This window comes from Podarcis vaucheri, assembly GCF_965113315.1.
Source record: "Podarcis vaucheri genome assembly, chromosome: 9".
In the NCBI taxonomy this organism is placed as follows: domain Eukaryota; kingdom Metazoa; phylum Chordata; class Lepidosauria; order Squamata; family Lacertidae; genus Podarcis; species Podarcis vaucheri.
In genome coordinates, this window is record NC_138767.1 from 19,924,883 (window position 1) to 19,948,522 (window position 23,640).

The window sequence follows — 23,640 nt, forward strand, 5'->3', positions numbered from 1 at the left end:
CACTGGTTTTTCTAAACTGTTGATGTTTAATGCACATGAAAATATGGCCCATGTAGAGGTAAATAAATGAACTCTTTCGGATGGCAGATGGCCAGACTTTTAATGTGCCTTACAACGCAGACAGTGGCTGAGGCCTAATTAAAGCTATTACAATAATTATTAAATTATTGTAAGGGCTCCAGCTAGAAGAGGTTGTGTACTTGGGAGCCCTTTTCTAATAACAGCAGTTCTAAATTTTCACTACAGCTAGTTTTATTTTCCAATTCGGTCTTGCTGTCTCCCTCTCCCTCCCTCCCTCCCTCTCCCTCCTTTCTCTGAAGGCACGCTGACTTAATGACTATTCATCCTTTCACGTTAGGGGGAAAATACTAACTACAGAATAAGAGAGTGTGTGTACTGGCAAGATCATTAGTCTGAATAAATGTGACAGCCAAGTTGCACCAGAAATACCACAGTTAGCGGTAAGCAGAAACTACAGCTTTGGGTGAAAAATACTATAATTATGAGGGTTTGAGGGGCGGAGGGGCTCAAGGAAACCTCCACAGTTTTTATCCGCAAAGAAATCGATAGCAGTTCTGACTGCTTCTTTACACAGGAGTAGGGCTAGGTGAATGAAAGAGCTTATTGATTTGCCTGAGTGATGTTACTGTAGCAAATAATGGACTGGAAGAGAAAAGGCTTGTAGATACAAAGCAATGTTTTTTAGGACATCTGTATTTATTTATGCAGCTACATATCCCTGGCTGTGTATAAGAGGATTAACTTCTTCTTTATGTGTATTCTATCACAAGTACATTCCAGATGGCTAAGATCTTCCATTCACTATTACTACTACTAGGCCCAACATTACTCACCTAGCTTGTATCTGAGGAAGAATCTGAGAAAGAATCTGAACGCAAAGCCAGTATCGTGAATTGGACCAAGTCATGAAAATTTCCATCCTATGGCTAATAATATAGGTTTGTATCCAATAGCATAAAAAACAATATACTATCTACATAATAATGACATTCCTATAGGGCTCTTATTCTTCAGTCACATAAAAATCTCCCCCCCTCCAAAATATTTCTGCTTAAATGACTCTGCACACACACAAAGATGACATACACCTGTCTAAATATAATCTGGCAGTAAAGCTCTGATGGAAATGAAGGAGATATATTTCCGTGCTAATTTGTTATAATGGTCCATTCACACCAGCAGAGTTATATGTACATTATCTCTTCTATATCCAAGACATACTGTCAGGAAATTAAGTTAAGAATAGATATTCTCCTGCCCCCCACTCAGTATTACAAAAATATGCTTTTTTCTAAAGTCATAAGCTTCTTGCCTCCTTCCCATACACTGATGAACTGAAGACAACCTTGCAAGATGGCTGACAAGAATAGATATTGTCAGATAAAAATCACATGAAATTATTTTTTGTTACCTTTGAGGTAACTTGAATCAAAAAGGGAGGGAGGGGAAAAACATCACCCTAAAGTCTTTGCAGTGCTTCAAAAGCCTTCACAATCTATTTGAACAGTGATTATATTTGGGCAGAAAAAGTTAATGTGTGTTGCCCATAGGCAATGATCACTCTTATTATACCATTGCCATGGCCCAGTGAAAACTGCCCATTGTATACATCCTATCAGTACAAATCCTATGCATGTTTATTTGGAAGCTTGTTCAAAAGGTTTTGACTTCTAAATATGTGAGCCTATCAGTGCACATTTACTTTGGAAGGGTTGTAGCTCAGTCGTAAGGTATGCACATTGCATGCTGAAGGGTTCCAGATTCAATCCCTGGTATATCCAGTTTGAGCTGGCAATATTCCCTGCCTGAAATCCTGGAGAGCTGCTGGCTGTCAGTATGAAGAATCATGAGCTAGATCAGGGTTTCTCAAACTTGGGTCCCCAGCTGTTTTTTTGGTACTACAATTCCCATCATCCCTGACCACTGGTTCTGCTAGGTAGGGATGATGGGAGTTGTAGTCCAGCAACAGCTGGAGGCCCAAGTTTGGGAAACACTGAGCTGGATGGAGCTGGTCTCACTTGGTGTATGGCGGCTTCTTGGATTCCTATTTGGAAGAAAATCCCACTTTGCTCAATGGGGCTTAATCCCTCATTAGTGTGCTGAGGATTGTAGGCTAAACGAATATGTCATTAAACAGGTATTTAGGAGCAGGAGCCAACAGAAATCTAGTACCATGACCACAGTTTTTCCTTTAAAAAAATCCTCATGCAGGACTAGACCCACACCAATCCCATAGAGGTATACACTAAGCAGAAACTAGCACTTATCTAATAAAGTTTGGAACTTTAGTCCAGCCAGTGCCTAAAGGCACTTCCAGACTGAGGTTCCAGTTGTACTCAAGACCTAGAAAACACACAAGAACTTTGCCAGGTCTCATACTGAGGCTTGCAAGTCCAAATCCCAGGAGGGAGAAATTAAGGAGAGATGGAAAAATAAATAAATAAATATATGAAGGATTTGCTGTTTAAACCCTCATGCAATTGTGCACCTTTTTTTTTTTAAGGAAGCATGGCCTCCCATGCCTAGCAAGTTTCAGTCGAAATTCTTCCCAAATGGAGCACAGAGCAGGGCATTTTCCTGAAACTTCTGCCAAATGTTTTAAATGCAGGATTGTGGGTTTCCCGCCCACCGCTGTGTTGTCATAAAGTGGAGGGTCCTTTTTGGATCCACTCCAGCAATATAGTATGAGAATATTGAATCTTTAATTGTTTTTTTTCAGCAGGTTTCTTTCTTCTACAAATCACATTGCCAGTGTAGCTGCATTCATGTACTTCTACTTACTCTGCATACACAGACCATCTGTGCAGTTCTTGGACTGTAAGACAAGGCCTTCACAGTCTTTCCCCCCGTTCTTTGGTGCTGGGGCCATACATTCCCTCCTGCGCCAGTGGGTACACTCTGTTCCGCAGGTAGACCATTTACTCCATGGTGTCCACCTTCCATCTACTGTTCCAGAAAAAAGTAAAAAATAAATAAATCAATTTTGAAGGGGAGGGAGGCAAGAGGCAGAGATGCAAATAAAGACTTGTTTATAAAGTCATTTTTTTAAAAAAAAAACTAAAAAATCCAGATGCGAATCTGCTGTGCATGAAGAGTGGTACAACATTTGAGAAAGCCGATATTTTATTTATCCAAAATACAGATCATGCAATATCAAGGATATTTATTTTAGTCTGAAAATACTCTGAAGCCTATATTAAAGGGCTTCGTTTCAGTCTGTTTCTGGACCATTTGCCTTATTTGTTGAAGGAACAGCCTAGATTGTGGGGGTGCCATGCTGTAATGAAGTCTTACGGTGATCTGACAATAAATTCATATTGCTCAAGGACAGCAAATTCCACCCAGAAAGCTGCTAGCGAATGCACATATGCAGCCCTTTCTATTTGGCTACTAACACCCTGATTCAGTGGACACTTCCAGATTCCCACTATTTGTTGGGTGGGATTTAATGCATCCCAGAAAATTCAGGTTGTGCAAACTCGGGTTGTACAACAAACCCTCTTCCAAATAAAAATCTGTACTTTTTACAGCAAAGAAAAGTGAAGGAGAATGTGGTGGGATAAGAATTGCTTGACACTGTGACATATAGCATCACTGCAAACAAATAGGACGAAATCTAACAGCTAACATTGTATAACACCTCCACAAACTTTGTGCGAACATAAATCATGTTTAACATCCAATATGAAGCATATATGGAAGCAATCAGTGACTCTGATGCGGTCACTGACTTCATGATAAGATTGAGCCCAACTATCCACAGTGATGACTTTCTGCTTTAACAAATGCTTGTAGTATGAGAAGCAGCAGTCTAATAGCAAGCTGCCGGGCTACCACCTTCATCATTAGAGTTTGTGTCACTCATTAGATTTAATAATCCTGATTAGCTGAACCATAATTCTCACTTGCCACCCCATCCAAACACACAAGATTTGAGCACAGATGCAGAAGTGACACTAAATTTCTGACCCTCCTTGACCCCCAAACACTGTTGCCCTTAGGCTGTTTCCTCTGCCAAACATGCTCTCTGTTTCTTTTGCATACTTGGACAACATCAACAGTATCACAAGCAACTGAAGCACATAGCGAGATGGGAAGTTGGACACTTGCCCTCTCTTTGTCCATCATCTTAGAGCCCTACATAACAGTGCACTAGGGAGAGAAACACAGTGGTCTTTGAGATTTGTAGTATTCCAAGTGCTATTGCTTTGGTTACTACAACTATCAAGGGCCAGAAAGTCATGGTGACAGATAGGAAGGTAGACAGACCTCCCCATATCCCATTTCCCCACATACTACTGCGGTTCATGTTGTCACTGGCCAGGTAGGTGTGTGTGTGTATGTGTGTGTGTGTGTGTGTGTGTTTGTTTTCTGGGTCTGATGGAGATAGGTAGGATGGGTCATTTTCAGAGACTTGTGTTGGTTCAGAAAATTATCCAAGTTCTTTCTTTGTGTTTATTTCGTTTTGCAGAGGTGGGGGTGGAACCTCAGATTATTTGAAAATCAATCCCAAATGAGATGTGGAGAGTTTACCAGTCTCTATTTATTCATTATGTTCTTTACTAGTCAATTTATAGATTGCTTACTATAAAAAAAATATCTTCAGGCAGTTTACAAAAACAAAATATCTAAAATATGCTTTAAAACAAAATATATCGACAAGTATTCAAAAATATCAAATCTCTAGTGAGCAGGATGATATCAAGTCTTTGAGCAAGGTGACCAAAATGTAGCAAGAAGGGGGGAAAGTTCCCCTCTGAATGCCCTTGTTTGTCCTGGCAGGTAAAAAAGTCTTCACCCAAGAGCTTAAAATATTGTTTTCAGCTTTACTGCTCAGAATCATTTTATATACTTAAATTCCAGTTTACTTCCAGAGATTTTAACAGAGCTAAGACTTAAGTCTCTTAAGATTTTGAGCTTTGAAATGTTACGTAAATTGCAAATTACAAAGAACAGAGATGGCGGGTAAGCTTTGTGCAATAATTGGAATGAACCTACTGCTGTTTGCACACCATTCTGTGCATTTATATAACAGAATGAAACATTTACCCGCTGAAAGGGAGGGGAGGGGGGAACAAGAAAACAGTTATCTCCCAAAAGCTTGATGCTAGAAGAACAAGATTGAAACAAAATATACAGAAGTGGACCCATCAGAGTTATATTTGACATACCTGGACACAATGTGGTACAAGCTATTTTCTGCAAACTTTGGCCTTCACAGAAGGCACCTCCATTGAGTGGAGCAGGGTTGGTACAGGTTCTTGTGCGCTTCTGGGAGCCTTTTCCACAACGGCTGTTGCAGACAGACCACTCGGTCCAGGTTGACCATCCTCCATTGACTGAGAAGACAGAGAAATCGAGAAGGCTCAAAGGCAGGGTATATAAGTCAATGAACACTGAGATTTCACAGGAATCCTAATGCTTTTACTATTTCATGTAGTGTGTTGGCCTCTTTATTAAGCCAGGTATGGTGAATGTTGGAGCTTTAGTTATCTATACACATGAACTGGTGCTTCTTAAAAGCTGAAGCTCTTCACTCTTATGTATTGCATGCAATTTCCCTTTTGGTTTCCAACAGCCTGCCAAACTCCTCAGTTAAGTGCACTACAATTAGGGTAGTGATTCAACTGATCTTTATTTCCATCCCAGCTGATATGTGGAACACTGGCATACAATTTATGAATTCTAATTAAATGAATCAGCAAATGCAAATGAGTAATGTATCCCTCCCCTAGTAGATGTACCAACCCTAATTACAAAATTCCTTTTCTAACAGAGCATTAATTCACTACTCTGTTATCAGTTAACTTTTCTCCCCTTCCCCATTTTAAACAGCGTTATGTGGCATGCCATTAAAATGCACCCTTCCCAGAGATAGATGGACTTCCAGACTGCTCTGATGAAGCTCACAATTGCCAGGAGTAAGGGTGCTATATTGTTTTAACTACTTTATCTGTTTTATTTTTATTATCTTGCCTGGTGCCAGGCAAAAATATTCATCTTCTTGCAGGCCTTTAGCTAATTAAACAATCTGTGGCTTATAAAATTGTATATGTTGGGGTTGTGTGTGTATTGTTTTAGTTTGTTATTATGGAATATATGTTTATGTTTTCATATTGTAAACTGCCCTATGATCTTTGGATGAAGAATAATATAGAAATTTAATAATTAGTATAATAATATTAATGCTTACCACGTGACAACAGCCTGTTGAGAATTCTGAAGGTTGTCCTGCCTTGAGGCAGAGAAAGTTGAAAATGAATGCAACCACATAGACAGAAAATGTGCTCTTAGTCACCTCTCTTTCTCTTTATAAGTTCTTTATCTTCCTTTATCTCTTCCCTAGGAAGCCTTCAGATTTCTCAACAGCAGAACGCCAGGCTGCTCTCACATGTTGAATGTAATATGGGATCTAGGCTCTAATTCTTGCAGGCCAAAGGCAGTATTGACTGCATATTCCCACTGGTTCCGTTTTTATGCCTTGGTAATGAAATGTGAAAGAAAGCAAAGCATGGGACGTCAGCATTCCACAGTAACAAGAAGAACTAATTTCTTCAGCTCACTGTGTTTTGATTAAAAATAAGAATGTAAGAAGACTCCTTCTGGATCAGACCAAAGACCTACCTAGCCTAGCCTTTGATTTGCACAGTTGCCAACCAGCTTCCCATGGGAAGCCTGCAAGCAGAGTATGAGCACCATCACACTCTCCCCACTCATGTTCTCCAGCAACTGGTTTTCAGATGCATACAGCCTCTGATACTGGGAATAACTTATATCCAGTGTGACTAGCAAACAAAAACACCATTCTCTACATGCTCTATTGGAAAACAAAAATAGCTCAGTGCACCTTTGCTCTACTCATTCCTGCACCGGTGCCTATCCTCATTTGCAGCATGCCTTAGGTCAAGGGTAGAGAGCATAAGGCCCTCTATATGTTGCTGAACTTAGCCTCCAACAACCTTGACCACTGGCTTCTGTATAGGATTGAATGGCTGTTTTCCTTAATTCACTGACAGTCTTTGTCACAGAGGTGTGAGCTCATGCAAAAAGTACCTTAGGTAGGCTTATCAGGTTTTCAACTCCAATCCCCTATTCCTCACAGCATTTCAGCAACAGGTGACGAAGTTCCACCTACCTAGTCAAACTCTTTGTGTTTGGAAAGAATAATTATATCTAGTGTGTGCTGAGCCTTGCTTCTGTTCCTGTATGCTATTGTGCTCTCCAGCTGAACTATGCTGTGTGCGTCTGTTGGGCCTCCTTTGTATCACAAATACTGCTAATTAGCTGTATTCAACCATTTTCCTCACAGAAAGAGGAATGAAAAGCCCTCACTGTGACTTCGCTGAGACAACTGCTTACAATTAAGCGAAACTGCTGCCCTACCTGCAAAATAAAAGTTCTAGCATAATCTGTCTTGTAATTAAACTGATTGTGATAAAAGCAACAAGGATCATCTATGGTACCATTAGAGCTAGGTTTTATCTTCACAATACTATTCTCACTTTAGTAGACAACAAAGGACAGTTTATACGTACATTGTTCCAGCCACATGGAGCCAACTGGGAAACTTCTATGTGGTATGGCAGTTCTGCACTGGGGGCATTATATGTAGGGATGCTTAATAAGTGGATTGTATAGATGGATTTGCCTGGATTATGTGATGAGGCAGAAGACTTCATGATTTAGAGGATCAGTGTAGCTTTATGACAACACTGCCATAGCTAGTGCAGTGAAATTTGAGATGCTGAAACATTTGCCAATTGTCCACAGGCTTTGTGTTTGGGGAGGAGGGGAAGAGGGCAAGAACCTTTGTGATTTATTCCATTCCACACAGTGCTAGTCCAAAAAATAGTTGGTGACAAGGTCTATAGACCAATTTGGGTCATTTGATCTCTCCATCAAGTACAATCTTTGGTTGGGCAAGTGGCTATTGGAGAAGAGATATCCATTGTGTTCTGCTAGTGTTTTAATGACATTTGATTGCTTTTCAGGATAACTACTCTAATTCAAACTGTTTTAATGGCTCACTAGTGTCACTGTTTTTATGGTTATCTTTGTTTAATCTGCAGATTTTGTTATTTGCTGCTGTTGTTTTAATGCTATTGATTAGTTTAGCCACCGTTAGTCATTTGCAAAAAGGCAAAATATAAATCCCTAAATACACATACACACATGTCCCCCTTGTCCAAGAAGGTCTTTCCAAGGGATATACATTTTAGCTGACAGTCATGTGATCATATGCATATTCTGCTTGCCAGATCCTGGAGAGAAATAGCCAGCTGGATGGTACAACTCACTGTATTAATTTGGTAGATCAAGCTGTAGTTTCATTGTGAGGCAAAACCATTTCCCCTTACCATAAACAATGACAGCAGCAGTCGTGCTCTTCCTCTTGGCCACAATGTTTTTGGCAACACAAGTATAATTGGCTGTGTCAGAGAGGCGTGCCTGCTTTATGATCAGGTTGTGGTCAATAGTGATGTAAAAATTCCGGTCTTCAACGGGATCAATCACCTCTTCATTTTTCAGCCACTCTACCTGTTGAGATTTACAGGGAAGGTCAGCAGCCCCTACCAGAAATAGCATGCAGTGGAGTTTTTTTAAAAAATTAATATCTATATCAGGAAGACTAGACATGTAGGAAGCTGCTCTATACGGAATCAAAAACCTGGTCCATCTAACTCAATATTGTCTACATACAGGGCCACCAAGAGACAGAAACAGATGGCACTCTGAGCTTTTGCATATATAAATGTAAGTCAGTAGGCCTCTTGAAAAGGAAAATATGAAGCAAAATGTGTAGGGGAACTACTGCATTCCTACCCTGCCCTTCGGCAATACTCTTAGAGTGTCTAGCAATAAAAATGTACAATACAGATAGAATCAAAGAACGTTACAATAAATGATGCATCTTGGCTGAGGGTGCTCACAATGCTATAGACTTGCAAATCTGCCTCCCTCACATATTACATTTATAGACATAAACCCAAAGCATTTTACAAGTAAAGCATCTTGTGTTCAGATGTAAAAACAAGGATAATGTGTGCATAGATTCTACTATATATGCTACAAGCATATTAGCCACAGTTGCAACTTAACACTCCTAATCTTTATACAAACATTTAAAAAAATGTTTGTAGACAAACAGAGGGAAATAGTTAAAGATATAGACATGCGTTCTCTAGCTATACAATATTCCATTCATTTCCACTCCAGAGAAGCACCCCATTCTCCCAGAGCTGCCTGAGGTAAGCTACTCTAGCATAACTTGGCTGAACATTCAGTGGCTTATTTGCTTTTGAACTGAGCATGCTTTAGAGACCCAGGATCAGGATGGATCAAAGCAGTGCCTTCATGTCACTGGATCATTGGAATTTGTGCCTAGCAATTTAATGAAACGAAGAAAAACAGAAATATTCTCAGCCCCTGGCCAACCCAATGGAACACAGAAGGGTCTCACTACTAATAAAGACCTGGTTTGTCCTGACAAACATCCCCTTTACCCTAAACCATTTGAACATCTGCCCAAGGAGACTGGAAGCCAACGAAGCCTGCTCCATCTTATTTCAGTCACAGAAAACACTATGAGCATATAGGCAGTAAGCCTCTCCCGTTTTCAGTAACACAAAGCTTGATTCATTCCTTGCTAGAACCAGTTAAGTCCCACCAAAGGAATGATTACTCCAAGGCAGGAATATGCATATTTGAACTGAGTGTTCTATGTTATCCCATACATGATCATTTGATGCCAATGTGCAAAGCCTTGTCCATAGGTAGGCATGCACATCACCTGCAATCCTCACCACTGTGGTGCCTAAAGGCAGCTAAGTAGCTTAAGAGGTGTAGAAGAGGCTAGTTAGAGACTCAGCAGATGGTGGCAGAACTGCTTCCTTTTTCTGACATCTGTACCCAAGGTAGCTACCTCCCTCTGCCTAGTGATATGGTGGGGTGTCCAACAGAATTTAATGAAATGGACTTCTATATAACAAACTTATCTATGATCCTTATTTGTTAAAGAAGGATGATACTTAGTTGTTGTTGTTGTTTACATACTTGTTACCACAAAGTACAAGGAAACCAAAATACTTTGCACACTTTGCTGCAAAAATCATACCAATATAACGACAGTGCTTTTCAAATATGGAAACTAAATACAGAGAAGAAATCACTAATGATGTAACCCAATACATATCTACTTCGAAATAAGTCCTACAGAGTTTGATGGGGCTTACTCCCAAGTGAATGAGTATGAGTACAAAATGAAGTACAAAATTAACTTTATTAAAAAGTACAGTAAAACCAAATACTGTCCATTGTAGATGTAATAATACAGGAAAACTGGCTCAAGGTATGTTGAGAACCCAGATAACGTAAGCACAGCTGCACAAAGCCACAAGAAAGACAAGATGGAGTTGAGATATGGGGCAGAGTCACGTAAAAGAAGATGATTGGAAAAAACCTCTCTAATGATGTTTGCCATTTTCTCCTGTACCTTAGGCTAACTTCCCTCCTATGGTTCCATCTCTTTCATAATGTTTCTCAAAATCAAGCCTTGCTATGCCTTCTTCATCAGAGCTCTGTTATAATTTCTTCTAAAATGCTGGAGACACACTCAGAGGATAAAAATTCAAACCATTTGCCACTGTTTTATGTGTATAATTTATCATAAAAGACAGGATATTGCATTTTAAGCTCCTTGGGGCTTTGACCAAAACCACCAGATCTACTTGTAGGGCCTTTAAAAAATGAGAGAGTCATAATGTCACTGGTAATAGTACTATATAAGGCAAACAACAATTGCTCCAGATAGAAAATGCACATTGCAATTACCTCAGGAAAATGAAGGACAATTTGCAATAAAAAGTCCTGCTTCATCTATATTTTCACATATTTCAGTAATTTAGGAGCTCCGTATTACTATAGTTCTATGCTTTATGCTTCTTTACATTAGACACCCCTGTAATGTCGTCAGATTTATATCCTCTAATTTTGGTGTGAATTGAAGCTTCTGTCCTAACAGAACAGTTGTGCCATGGATAAAGGGTTGAGGCCCTACTTACTCAATACCATGGAGCCAATCTGGATCAGGGCCCTCCACAGCTGCTATTTTTAAAAAGAAGGTTATTGCAACTGATATATATGCAAATAACACATCTGCTTGTGAATCCAGGTCTTCTCACTCTGATAGCAGCTAGTGGATTTCTTTATCCCTACTGTCCTCATTTGCACGTAACACTGAGCTAAACTATGGCTTGGTATGAATGGGAAAATGTGTGCGCTCCCAAAGAAAATATGGCAGCTGTTTTGTTCCTTTCCTGGCCATTCTGCTGCTGTGCCAAGCCATGGTTTGACTTACAATGTTTCCTGAATTCATGATTATGGTTTAACTCTCCCAGACAAATTTTGAGCTGTAAACCATAGGACACACAGCTCACAGTTAGTCTGGAAGAGAGTGTATGGAACTAGAGCTAGGGTTTGGATGCAACACTAACACAAGCCATAGCTTAACTTAGTGCAATGCAACCACATAACAACCACAGGAGCAAAGCAGCCACAAACTCCCCACTAGGAGCTCACACATTTTCTTGTTTGTGGTAAGCCAATCATGGCTCACACAAAAGGAAACTGAAGAGAGTTTGGATTTGATATCCCGCTGTATCACTACCCAAAGGAGTCTCAAAGCGGCTAACAATCTCCTTTCCCTTCCTCCCCCACAACAAACACTCTGTGAGGTGAGTGAGGCTGAGAGGCCTCAGAGAAGTGTGACTAGCCCAAGGTCATCCCACAGCTGCATGTGGAGGAGCGGGGACGTGAACCCGGTTCACCAGATTACGAGTCCACGTGCTCTTAACCACTATACCACACTGGCTACATCACACTGAAGGAGCTTTGAATAATATTTTTATTAACGTATCTCTCAACCATGCCAAAATTTCATGCTAAAAGATGCATATATATTCTCTCACCCTCCTCACCTATATCTGCAATATGGGAACAATTAGCCCAGAAAGGCTAGAGCACCCTTCATGCACAGTGATAACATAATAGATAAGTCACTGAAGCTCCTTTGCTTTTTTGATGCACACCATTGCCCATAAAGAAGCAGCTGCGATACCCACAGGGTCCCAACACCCTAACACCATAAATACTATAGTGGTGTTGCAGAATTTTCACTGTAACAAAGCACCTGGATAATTCTTCCAATATGTCAGCCTAAGGAAAATGTGATTGCATGCAACTTCATGCCCTCCCTGTGTGTGAACACACACACACACACGCACACACACAATTGCTAAAGCATGTGCAAGGCTTTCATGACACTGCATTCATAGGGAAGAAATGCACAATCCACTGTGGCAGCAATTTAGAGCACTTTGCACCTTGTAGTTCCTGCTTTCTCTTGCTCACTCTCTCCTACTCCCTGGTGGGAGACAGATGTGTTGTCTCTAATTATTCACTGATTGGCATCGGAAGATATATTAACATAATTGGCACATTTGTTCTAATTAACTGAGGGAACCTGCCACATGTCACCCAACATGAAATGTGAGACCAACAGCCATCAGCAAGGGAGAAAAACCCACAATTGTCACAAGGGCTGCCTTGCATGGCCCTAATCAGGTCTGTAGAACATTTTGAGCAACTGTTTAATGTTAAAATAATGAATTGAGGGCAGGCAAAGCAAATTAGTTTTAGGTTTTGCATAGTCTACTTAAAAGTCACACCAGTTGATTAGGTGGCGTATATTTAATTTTTAACCTTTGAAAATATAAATCTGTATACAAATCATGGACTGTTGTATTCTTAAAAGAAGCACACTCTTCCTCCTCACAGGAGAAAATGATTTGCCTATCATTTGGGCCTGCTAGAATATACATGCACATCATATAATGAAACCTTATTTTGCATTTAAACTTAAGCATTGAACAATGTCTGGTAGAATGAGCTTTATCATGATGCGAGACAATTTCAATTAGCTCTTCAAGGGTTTGGCAGTGGGTTTTTCAGGTGCTACCAAGCTTCTAACCGTGCCATATGTCTTTGCGCCACAAACAGCTGCACTGCACACTTTTTGTGATCATCAATATAATTAGCAATGAAGTGCTTTCTGCCTGCTGAAACCCAGTCCTCCTATCAGCATCAAACACTTTCACAATTCCATAGGTAGTCATTTTCCAGCCACGCTCCTCCTTATAGCATATTAAGAATCAGGGAAGCAGCTTATCCTCATCACCAGGTACAATATATGGAGGCGACCCTCACAGTGTGAAATGATAACAGGGTTTTACTTTGCTATCTGTTCACACAAGCAACAGTTTGGCACCCATCCTGGAAAACAGGACAACCGCTGAGCATGCTCTGTCTTAACTTTAATAAACATGAATTTGCCATTTTCCCCACTAGGTGGGAAAATACTTCTTTTAAAAAAAATAAAATTAAAGTATTTCTAGCCTATCCTTCCTCAGCAGAACTCAAGGCAGCTGATAACAACAAATTAAAACACTAACAAATACAACACAGCAGACTAAAAAAATATTGAGGGAGTTAAAACTGTTTACTAAAATTAATTTCATCATCACAGCTTCCAACGAGTTAAAAGGAATTCATCAAAGGATCTTACTGGAAGGAACAGTGAGAAAGTACAGCTGGTAAAGGCAACTGGACCTGGGTTAAGAGCCGATGAAGCAGAAGAGACATGCAAGAAAGGTGTTCATACATCACATTCAATAAGTGTATAATCTGAGCATCTGTGCACACAATAGTTGAACTGTATACTCAAAGTTTTTCACATGTAATATCAACAGTGTACACACTGTATACTGGTGTAGATGGATAGTTGAGCTGTACTCTTTTAATCCATCACATATAATGTTCAATGAGTGTGCAGGCTGTTTCTCTGCCCACAGTAGGTGAGCTGTATGCTTGTACAGTTATTCACTTGTAACATTCAATGAGTATACAGTCTATTTACACGGTATTTGAGCTTTACATATCAACAAGCATACACTCTTTCACACAAACAGTGTGCATGTGTACAGATAGCTTGTACTGGCTTACAGGATCATGGGTGAATACGCCTAAAGGAACCTGGAATGAAGGAACCTGACATAAGCAGGGCCCAATAGAAATGAATCCAAGGAGGATAATTTGGGACCTGCCCTCATCCCCCCAGGGAGCAGATTCAGACAATTTCCTAAGAAGGAAATGAAGCAAAAGTCCCATTAAAGATACAGTGGTGCCTTGCAAGACGAAAAGAATCCGTTCTGTGATTCTCTTCGTCTAGCGGTTTTTTCGTCTTGCGAAGCAAGCCCATTGACGGATTAGCGGATTAGCGCTATTAGCGCTATTAGCAGCTTTTAGCGGCTTATCTGCTGATCGGATCAGCTGATAAGCGGCTTAGCGGCTTAGAAAAGGGGGTGGGGAGGAAAAAAACCCAGCAGGAACTCGTAAGACATTGTCGTCTTGCGAAGCAAGCCCATAGGAGATTCGTTTTGCGAAGCACCTCCAAAACGGAAAACTCTTTCGTCTAGCGAGTTTTCCGTCTTGCAAGGCATTCGTCTTGCGGGGCACCACTGTATTCCAAAAGCAAGGGCCAAGCAAAAGAAGGAAGGGCAAAATCTGATGGTGGTTTAGAAAAAACAGAGAGGAACAAGGGAAGGCAGCAGCTAGTTGAACAGACCAGGAAATTCATAACAGAAAGTGGTGAAAGGGCAGGAGGCTTTCAGGAGTAGGGGGCCTAATGGGGCAAGTGAAAGGAGTAGCCCAGTGCTATCTCACATGGGGTTTCAGGCGGTGGCAGGTACAAGAGGTTGTTGCTTGAAGCACTGAGATTCTCGCCCTTTATTCCTTTCTTTCTTATCTGTTTCATTTTATTTCTTGGGGGGAAACCCCTTCTGGCCCTGCGGCTTCTTCGCCACTCAAGTCACCCAGCTGAGCTTTGGAACCACCTTGCCTTCATTGCTCCTCAGTCTATGCTCTTGCCCTCTTACTCTGCTCCTTGTCTGCCTTGAGTTAACAAGAGCACGGACTGTGACCCGTTGCTGAGAACGCTGGTCTGGAAGTCTTCAGAAGGTGGGGCAAAGGAAGCAGTGTGCAGAACAGGAAAGTGGTAAGTGGCCCATTCCTCAGCTGCAGCCCAAGTTTCCGTTTCTGAACTTATCCTCTGTAACTACTAAAACATACACAGCAGCTCTGCAGAACCTCCTTGCCTTCTCTGCCCTACTGATCCCTTCCAGATGATGCCCCACAATAGGTGTCACACAGCTTTGCAAGTGACAGCGCCACTTCCTGCCCTATCAGTATTCACAGGCATCTCTGCCTCTAGCGTTCCACCCGCCTTATAAAAGCTTTCCCCTTTCTGAACAGAATACAAAACACAGCCAGGGCGACAAGAGCACCTGCATAGAAATGCATACACACAGGAGTTCCAATTAAGGGATAACGGCAGAGAAAGAAAAGAGAAAAAAACGAGAGCCACTCTCATCAAACAAAGCAAACAGCAGTTATATTAACAATCAATTAGACACAGCAGCCACCTGATGCTGCATATTTGGATAAGTCCCAGGCTGCTCTGAGCTTTCTGCCCAGACAATGCCAGCTGAGCAGAATTTGAGTCACGCTCATCTCAGCTTCACAAGCAAATATGATTGCTCGACACCACAGTAACTGCCCCCTATGCATCCCCTCACCCACATCTAACTGGATTTAAGGAAGTACAATGGCAGTTTTGAAGCCCAATTGGGTCACCAAGTTTTACAGCTGATGTTCTGCAATTAAACTCTTAGGGAGAAGCAGCCCCTTTATAATTAGCAAGGCAATTATCCCCTTGTTGAAGGTGCAGCGAATCACACATTCCAATGCAAAACTTCATTTAGCTGCTTATGGCATATTAACTAATCTTAGATCTCACTGATGTTTGATCTATAACCTTATTGCTAGGAGTTAATTTGATGAGTCTGCCTCACTCAGAGACCGTTCCTCACTCCCAATGAGATTCGGGCATCTTTGAAAAGAGTAGAAGCGAAGAGAAAATGAATTAATTGCTAATAACTTGGCTGTGTTACTTTGGAAGGATCAGTATGTGTCCTAGAAAGAAAAGAGAGAGAACACAGGCTTGTCTTTCCCAGAGGACTACTGGTAGTAGGGCCTTGTTTAAAGAGTATCTAAGACCACACTCTTCACTAGGGCAATACTGTTAAAGACACCCACTCTGGAAACCCAACACAAATGGATCCACACTACCACTGACTATATGTCACTTTCAATTAGGGCTCCAATGCCCAAGGTTGTGTTAAGGTTTTCCTTGGAAGGAACTAAGAGATTCACAAATTCTTAGTGGTGCCATCTGGTTCAGACCAGAAACATACTGTGAGGAAGTCAGTCGTCATTTTTCTGCACTTCCTGCCCCAGTTTACATGCTATGACAACAATCTAGACCTTTAAATTTGATGTGTCTTGGTGTCATGAAAAGAAATGTGTATTTTCCTCCCAATATAGTAGAGCCAGTGTGGCATAGCGGAAAGAGTGTTGGACAAGGACCAGAGAGACCAGGACTCAAATCCCTGCCCAGCTATGAAACTCACTGGCTGACTGAGCCAGTCACTGTTTCTCAGTCCAACCTACCCCGCAGGGCTGTTATGAGGATAAAATGGGGAGGGGAAGAGCCATGTATGCCGCCTTGAAGAAGCCCTTGGTGGAGTCTGGAAACCAGGTTAAAATGGGGCCAAAGAACACTCAGGAAAATACAAATTACCAAATATTGCATAGCATGCCAACCCCCAGAGCAAGAGCAAGAGTACCTGTGTCATTAAAACATATGACCTTTTTTTGTTATCAAAGAGGCGGTTCTGTAAATTTGACATACTTTTACATCTTGCAGGTAGCAGCAAAGGGAATTTGCAATATTTGCAGACCTGTGTTGTGTGCGTACTTCACGAGTCTTTTCAAGATTGCATCATGCTAACTGTGATTGTATGATGAATCTGTTTTCAAAAACCCCGTGAAACACGAGACATTATGTGCTTTAATTATAATTTGTAGCTTTTAAAACTTAAAGGGGTGTGCAAGTTAGATTTTATTATAAATCTTTTAAAAAAAATGAGAGCCAGTGTGGTGTAGTGGTTAAGAGCGGTAGTCACGTAATCTGGGAAACCGGGTTTGTGTCTCCGCTCCTCCACATGCAGCTGCTGGGTGACCTTGGGCCAGTCACACTTCTGTGAAGTCTCTCAGCCCCACTCACCTCACAGAGTGTTTGTTGTGGGGGAGGAAGGGAAAGGAGAATGTTAGCCGCTTTGAGACTCCTGAAGGGGAGTGAAAGGCGGGATATCAAATCCAAACTCTTCTTCTTCTTGAGCTTTTAGGAGGAGAAGTAGGAAAGGTTATCTCTTCAATCTCCATCCCCCCATGATACTTTTCGGATGTAACAGATGCTCAGTTGTGGACTGATATATACCTTTTATTGCTGGCTCTGCCTCAACTTTTGGCCTCGACTGTACACAATTTGGAATACTTAAATAATGTACTCCACTGTTGTTGTTGCTGCTGCTGCTTGCTGGTCTCTCAGTTAGTCACTTGTTATTTTTCTTGAAAATAACAAAATCCATATTCAGAAAGAAAGAGTTGGGTAGGTAGAACAATCATCTGACTTCAGATCCTGGGTTAACAGGGAAAACCTGCTAACATAACCCTTAACCATGGTGCTGTACACAGATTCATTAACTATGGTTAAGCAACCAGTGATGTTGGTAGAAAAAAGCCAGAGCTACTGGAAATGTCATATTGCTTTTGCCATTCTTCCTACAACATTAACCTTTTCCTTCATCAGCTGCCGGATTGCTGCTGCACTAATACTTGTGAAAGAGATGCTGAGTTGATTTTTCCATTGGCTGAACAAATCGTCTGTTGCCTTTCCTGGCTTCAAGCTACCCAGAATAATGAATCTGGCTTTGACTCTAGGCCTTCTGGGCAATGTGTAGAATTCCTAACACACACCCATTCATTTGGATTTGGCTGTCTCTTACAAGGCCTGCAACTCCAATCCACTCAAACAAATGCTATGTTTCAGTGAAGCCCCAACTCAAGCTGAGCTGTTGCTGCTTTTAGAAACTGTAACTGGCTGCTAGCCAGCTCCTCCTATGTGTTGGGTCTTGGGAATGGCAGCTTCTAGAGCTCCCGCTGGCTCCAGAATACAGTTCACACAAAAGTAAAGCAACTGCATCTCTACATTGCCTTATAATGGGAAACCAACACAGAGCAGCCAACACCCATCTCAACAAGGGCTGGAAGGAAAGATGGAAACAGTGGTGTAGCTTCTTGTAAAAGGTCTCTTTGAAGTTCAGGAGTGGCTAGCAGCTAGATGCAACAGGCACAGTCCTGAAGACCAGTCGGCTCTTTAGGCTCATCCAAGGAGAGCAGAGAGGAAGCAAGCAGTATTGAAACTGAGCTCTTTGGTATGCAAAGAGTGCAGTGTGTGGCCTGTGCATTTGGCTAGACAGTAGGCTTTACTTGTGACAATCATACACAAAGAGATATTGTAGACTTAGAAAACAATAAAGCTGTTTATTATAGGAAGTGTATAACTTCAATAGAAAAGGTTTCTAGTTCCAACCTAACTAATCTAGAGAAGACAAAGCAGACATGGTTGCTCTTTTGTTCTCTGAGGATAGATCCAAGAAGACCTCTCATCTTGAGGTTTGATAGAGAAGTGTGAGGAGGAGGAAGTTGTGCACAGGATGTGACCTAAGATGCATCAGTCCAAACTTTAAAGAGATAGGGAAGTCAGCAAAGAAGTCAAAGGAACAGGGATAGTCTGGGAATCTGAAGGCAGAGCAAACCCACACTTTCACTGCTGTACATCTCAGTCTTCTGAATGAGAAGATATGTCCTGCCATTTGTCATTATCCAGAGTTTCATGGTGGACTACGGATTCTTAAGTAACTCATTCTTTACAGCTTCCTCTATGAAATGAGCTGATCTACACTTCTTAGACCAAAGTGAAGCTCAGAACATAGCTGTCTACTGCATTTTGCACTTTTCCAAATGTGATGCAGCTTAAGACAAAAAAATACACTTTTTAATGGAAAAAGTGCACATTTAAATATGCTAGGCTATTGGGTTTACTTTTCTGCTAAGTGGAACAGGAAGTAATGGTTAGAGTCTTGAACTGGGAGCTGGTAGACCAGGGAGCAAATCCCTACTGAGCCACGAAGCTTGGGAAAATCACAGTCTGTCAGCGTACCCCACCTCACAGGATTGCTGCAAGGATAAAATGGTGGGGACCATGTATGCTACCTTAAGTTCCTTGGTGGAAAGGTAACCATAAAATGTAGCCATTTAATGTAACTATAAAATAACAGAATTATAGAGTTTTAAGGGACCCCAAGAATCATCCACTCCAATCCCCTGCAATGCAGGAATCACAACTAAACCATCACTGGCGGATGGCCATCCAAGCTCTGCTTAAAAACCTACATTGAAGGAGGGTCAACCACCTTCCATAAAATAAGACCAACTCGTAACACGTGACTGTGTTGAATACATTATATGGCTTGACTTCTGAAGTCAGGGGCATAGCTAGTTGTCTGACTTCCCACAGCTACTTCTTACTCTGTTAACTATGCTATTATAATAAAAGTCTTTCAAGCAAATGAGTATAGCCTTAAACAAAGCGTGCATTCATCTCCAAAATTAAAATAATCATGTAATCCTTCAACCAACCCAGCTATCTTTCATCACTTTATCTCGCCAGTTACAGCTAGTGGCAGCAGTAAAACGCCACATTAAGGTATTCATGCTCATTTGTGTTTGGTCCTTTGTTCCTTTAATAGCATTGGAAGGAGTCTATACAGAAGCTCTATTAGGCTAATCTCCAATCTGGGTGTTTGATCTCCCCCTCCTGGCTTCAAAAACAAGCAAGAAAAGAAAAAAGAAAAAGAAAAGTCGGAAGGCAAGGTAAGGTGGAGGGAGGTAGGTGGGCAGAAGCCATTAACAGAATTATTCAGAATAGCTACTGCACAGATGACTCTGGGACCCACCAAGTGTTAATTGGTGTCTGCCCCGACTGCAGTACAAATAGGTTTAACAGACAATTAGCTTGCAGACATCAATCTCTTCTGCTTGACAAAGTGAATTAATATGTTGCATGGTCTGGAAAAACGGCAGCTATTAACAGGCCAGCTCTGGGGAGGATCGTTCTAGAGTTCAGTCCGTAATGCATCTTTATGAGACATGATGGGAAGGCTCAGGGCTTTTGTAGAAATAATGTTTTCCAGCCTGGAAGCCTTGAAGAAGATTCAACCCAGATTCAGCAGCTAGGGCAGACTTTGTTTACTAAATGGTGACAGAAATGCAGTCTGTACACGCTCAGAGATGCTGTCCTTCTGTTTACCACTTCATGTGTTCCTGGGTGAACCCTGCCTCAAACTAATTATTATTCCCTTCCCCTTCATGCATTGCCAGGGGTGTGGAGTGTTAGTGGACAGGTAGTACCTCTGGTGGGACACGTCACATTGTGCTCCTTTTGGGGCTGTTTGTCCACCTTTGTGGAATGCTCTTTCCAGGGAGGTTCACCTGGCACTTTCAATACATATTTTTAGGCACCAAGCAAAAATATTTTTCTTCAACCAGGCCTCTGGCTGAGTAATATTCTACAGCCTTTCAAATGTTTCTGTGGGAAGGGGAGTATTGTTTTGTTGTTTTTGTATTAATTGTTAACAGTGGTACCTTGGGTTAAGAACTTAATTCATTCTGGAGGTCTGTTCTTAACCTGAAACTGTTCTTAACCTGAGGTACTACTTTAGCTAATGGGGCCTCCCACTGCTGCTGCGCAATTTCTGTTCTCATCCTGAAGGAAAGCTCTTAACCTGAGGTACTATTTCTGGGTTAGTGGAGTCTGCAGCCTGAACCGTCTGTAACCCGAGGTACCACTGTACTTGTGTTTTTATCTTGTATTTTATTTTGTGAGCCACCCTGTGAACCTTTGTGATAAAGGGCAGTATATAAATTTAATAAATTAATAAATAAAGTAGGTTAGTCATTTGCTTCTTATGAGGAAATTTTTTCTCTCTATCCTCAGGAGTGGAATAGCTATGAAAATTTGACAGACTATGTCAATGAATAAATTACCTTTTTAAAAAGTGTGTTTGGGAAGGGGCAAATCAAAGAAGGGTCTCATTGCTTGAAAAATTGTGACCTTACATATTATAGACAGCCAGTGTGGTGTAGTGGTTAAGAGTGGTAGACTCGTAATCTGGTGAACCGGGTTCACGTCTCCGCTCCTCCACAAGCAGCTGCTGGGTGACCTTAGGCTAGTCACACTTCTTTGTAGTCTCTCAGCCCCACTCACCTCACAGGGTGTTTGTTGTGGGGGAGGAAGGGAAAGGAGATTGTTAGCCGCTTTGAGACTCCTTAAGGGGAGTGAAAGGCAGGATATCAAATCCAAACTACTACTACTACTATTCTTCTTCTTCTTCTTCCTCCTCCTCCTCCTCCATACAGGAATGTGATTAGGTCTAGAGCAGGCATGGGGAATTTCTGGCCTTCTACATGTTAGACTTCAACTCCTTGCCATCATTGTCAATGGTCAGGGATTATGGGAGCTGTAGTCCAGCAACAACTGGAGGGCCACAGGTTCTTCTCATCATCTCCGTCAAGAGAAAACAAACAGTAAAAAATACTGCTACCCATTTCGTATGTTGTTAAATCAAAATGCTTCCTACACAGTCAGCTGGTGTGCTTAGAAGCTTTGTAAAAAATGTTTGGTGCTTTCTATATTTGGAGTGTCATCTTTCTTTTCCAATCTTTTAAATAATTTTTTAAAAAACAATTTATGGCACTATTTTTTCCTCTTTTTCTGGAAAAAGACGATAATATTTCTTGGCAGGCTATGCACAACAAAAGTGAAAGCTTCCTGTCTACTCATCATGCTGTTTTCCCCTCTATCTCTGGCACGCAATCAGACTTCCTGCTCCTAGCTATTAAGATATTGGGAGGTACAGATCTGTGTTATGCATGTAATACTGCACGCAGACAATCTACCAGTCATGAGTAATCTCAGCTCCTTGCAAAGGTAATGAAGTCCCTAAGTACCACCATGCATCTGCAATATGACATGCCCTGTTGCAGATTCTGTTGTCTGCAACAGCTGGCTGGTGGGATGTTCGGAGGCAAAGGAATATTGGCTGATTAGTACACCATGGCCACTGCAAAGCTGGCTTATTAGAAGTCAGCGCATCTTTCCACTGAATTATTATTCCTCCTCCTTCTCCTGCCCCAGGAAATAAGAAAGCAAAGAAAGAAAATATGGGAGTAAAACAGAATTAATCATATATTATTTTATTCAGTTGCTTGCCCCCAGTTTTGCTGGAACTGTGATGTGTAGTTTCAGAGTAAGGCTCAGGTAGCATGTAGAGTCTCACAAGAAATCAACCATCAAAGCAAACGCCAAGCAGCTTCACACTAAACAATCCTTACTTGTCTTTTAGCAAGTTGGCAAGACTTTTAATTTGGCAGATGGGAAAAATAAGGGCCACATTCTGAAATAGGTGAATTAAACATAATAAACTCTCCCAGAGAGATGGCAGCTGCTTGGTGATCCAGTGGAACACAACAATAATAGAAGTGGCCTGTGCAGCTTGTATTATGAGCTTAAATAGGAACTCGTTATGTACTTAGAAGAGGAGGAGAATGCTTATTTTAAACTATCAGCAACTAGAAGGAACAGTACATTTCCATAATCAGCACAACTACCAGACTTAGGGGGTTATTCTTCACAGATGGTGTCCCCATGCTGAAAGCTGACTCTTTTTTCCTCTTCTCGGTAGGGTCACTTCCACAAGGAAGATAAAAGAATACCCACCCATGAGTTTTTAATTGCTATTAAGTAAAACAGACATGGAACATTAAAAGATGGATTATGGTCTTCCTTTCTTCTAGCTTCCTATCAGATCACAGCATGTGAATTCTTATAGTCATGCAGCTTGAATGACTTGCCATATGCATGAGTGTAGTAGTAAAACAAAATACAGCATTTATAAAAAAAAGTTTTTAATAATGTATGTGAAAGCCCGTTGTCACAATAGTAGCATGTTGAAAAGGATAGGGATGGCTGGGTGGGAGATAACAGTGATGCATTCATAAATTCTTCCCAGTGTTTGTCTTAGAGATAACAGATAGAATTTTGCTGTGTTCTTGTTTCTTGAAAAGGGAGCAGAAGAATGAAACTAAACTGCCTGTAGCTCTGCCTAGTGGGGCATTCTAATTGACTCTGAAGTCATTAATCAGTTCCCAATCAATCTATTCTACCAGCAGCAGGCAGTTAGATCTCCATTACCTCCCATTTATCATGCCATCGCCTAATTCACTGCACCATTAGCCACAGATTAGGCCTCAGTTAGGATAACTGTGTCAGTTCCCCCTCCCTTTACTTCCCTCCCGTAAGAAAAGCTGTTGCCACTCACCTCAGCAACTGGGATTCCTTCAGGTGGCCGACACTGGAGAAGGACTTCCTGTTCCAAAGATACTTCCTTCCCAAGTGGCTCCTGCTCAAAAGTCTTCCGCAGATCTAGGGTGAAAAAAGAAGACCAAAAGTCTGTAGTGTTTATTCTAGCTTTGGAAAGTGCA

At 41.3% G+C, this 23,640-nt stretch overlaps 1 protein-coding gene across 3 annotated transcripts in view; it reads right to left on the reverse strand.

Moving 5' to 3' along the window:
- The window catches only part of UNC5C (unc-5 netrin receptor C), a 319,406-nt gene that overhangs the window by 62,322 nt on the left and 233,444 nt on the right, over positions 1–23,640 (reverse strand). For 2 of the 3 annotated variants that reach the window (XM_082236368.1, XM_082236366.1), the window contains exons 4-7: positions 23,478–23,581; positions 8,379–8,559; positions 5,193–5,360; positions 2,803–2,967 (exon numbers count right to left, since the gene is read on the reverse strand). In XM_082236368.1, coding sequence (XP_082092494.1) covers positions 2,803–2,967; positions 5,193–5,360; positions 8,379–8,559; positions 23,478–23,581 — 618 coding nt within the window. The remainder of the gene's footprint in view (positions 1–2,802; positions 2,968–5,192; positions 5,361–8,378; positions 8,560–23,477; positions 23,582–23,640) is intronic. The other variant, XM_082236367.1, reaches the window with a different exon arrangement.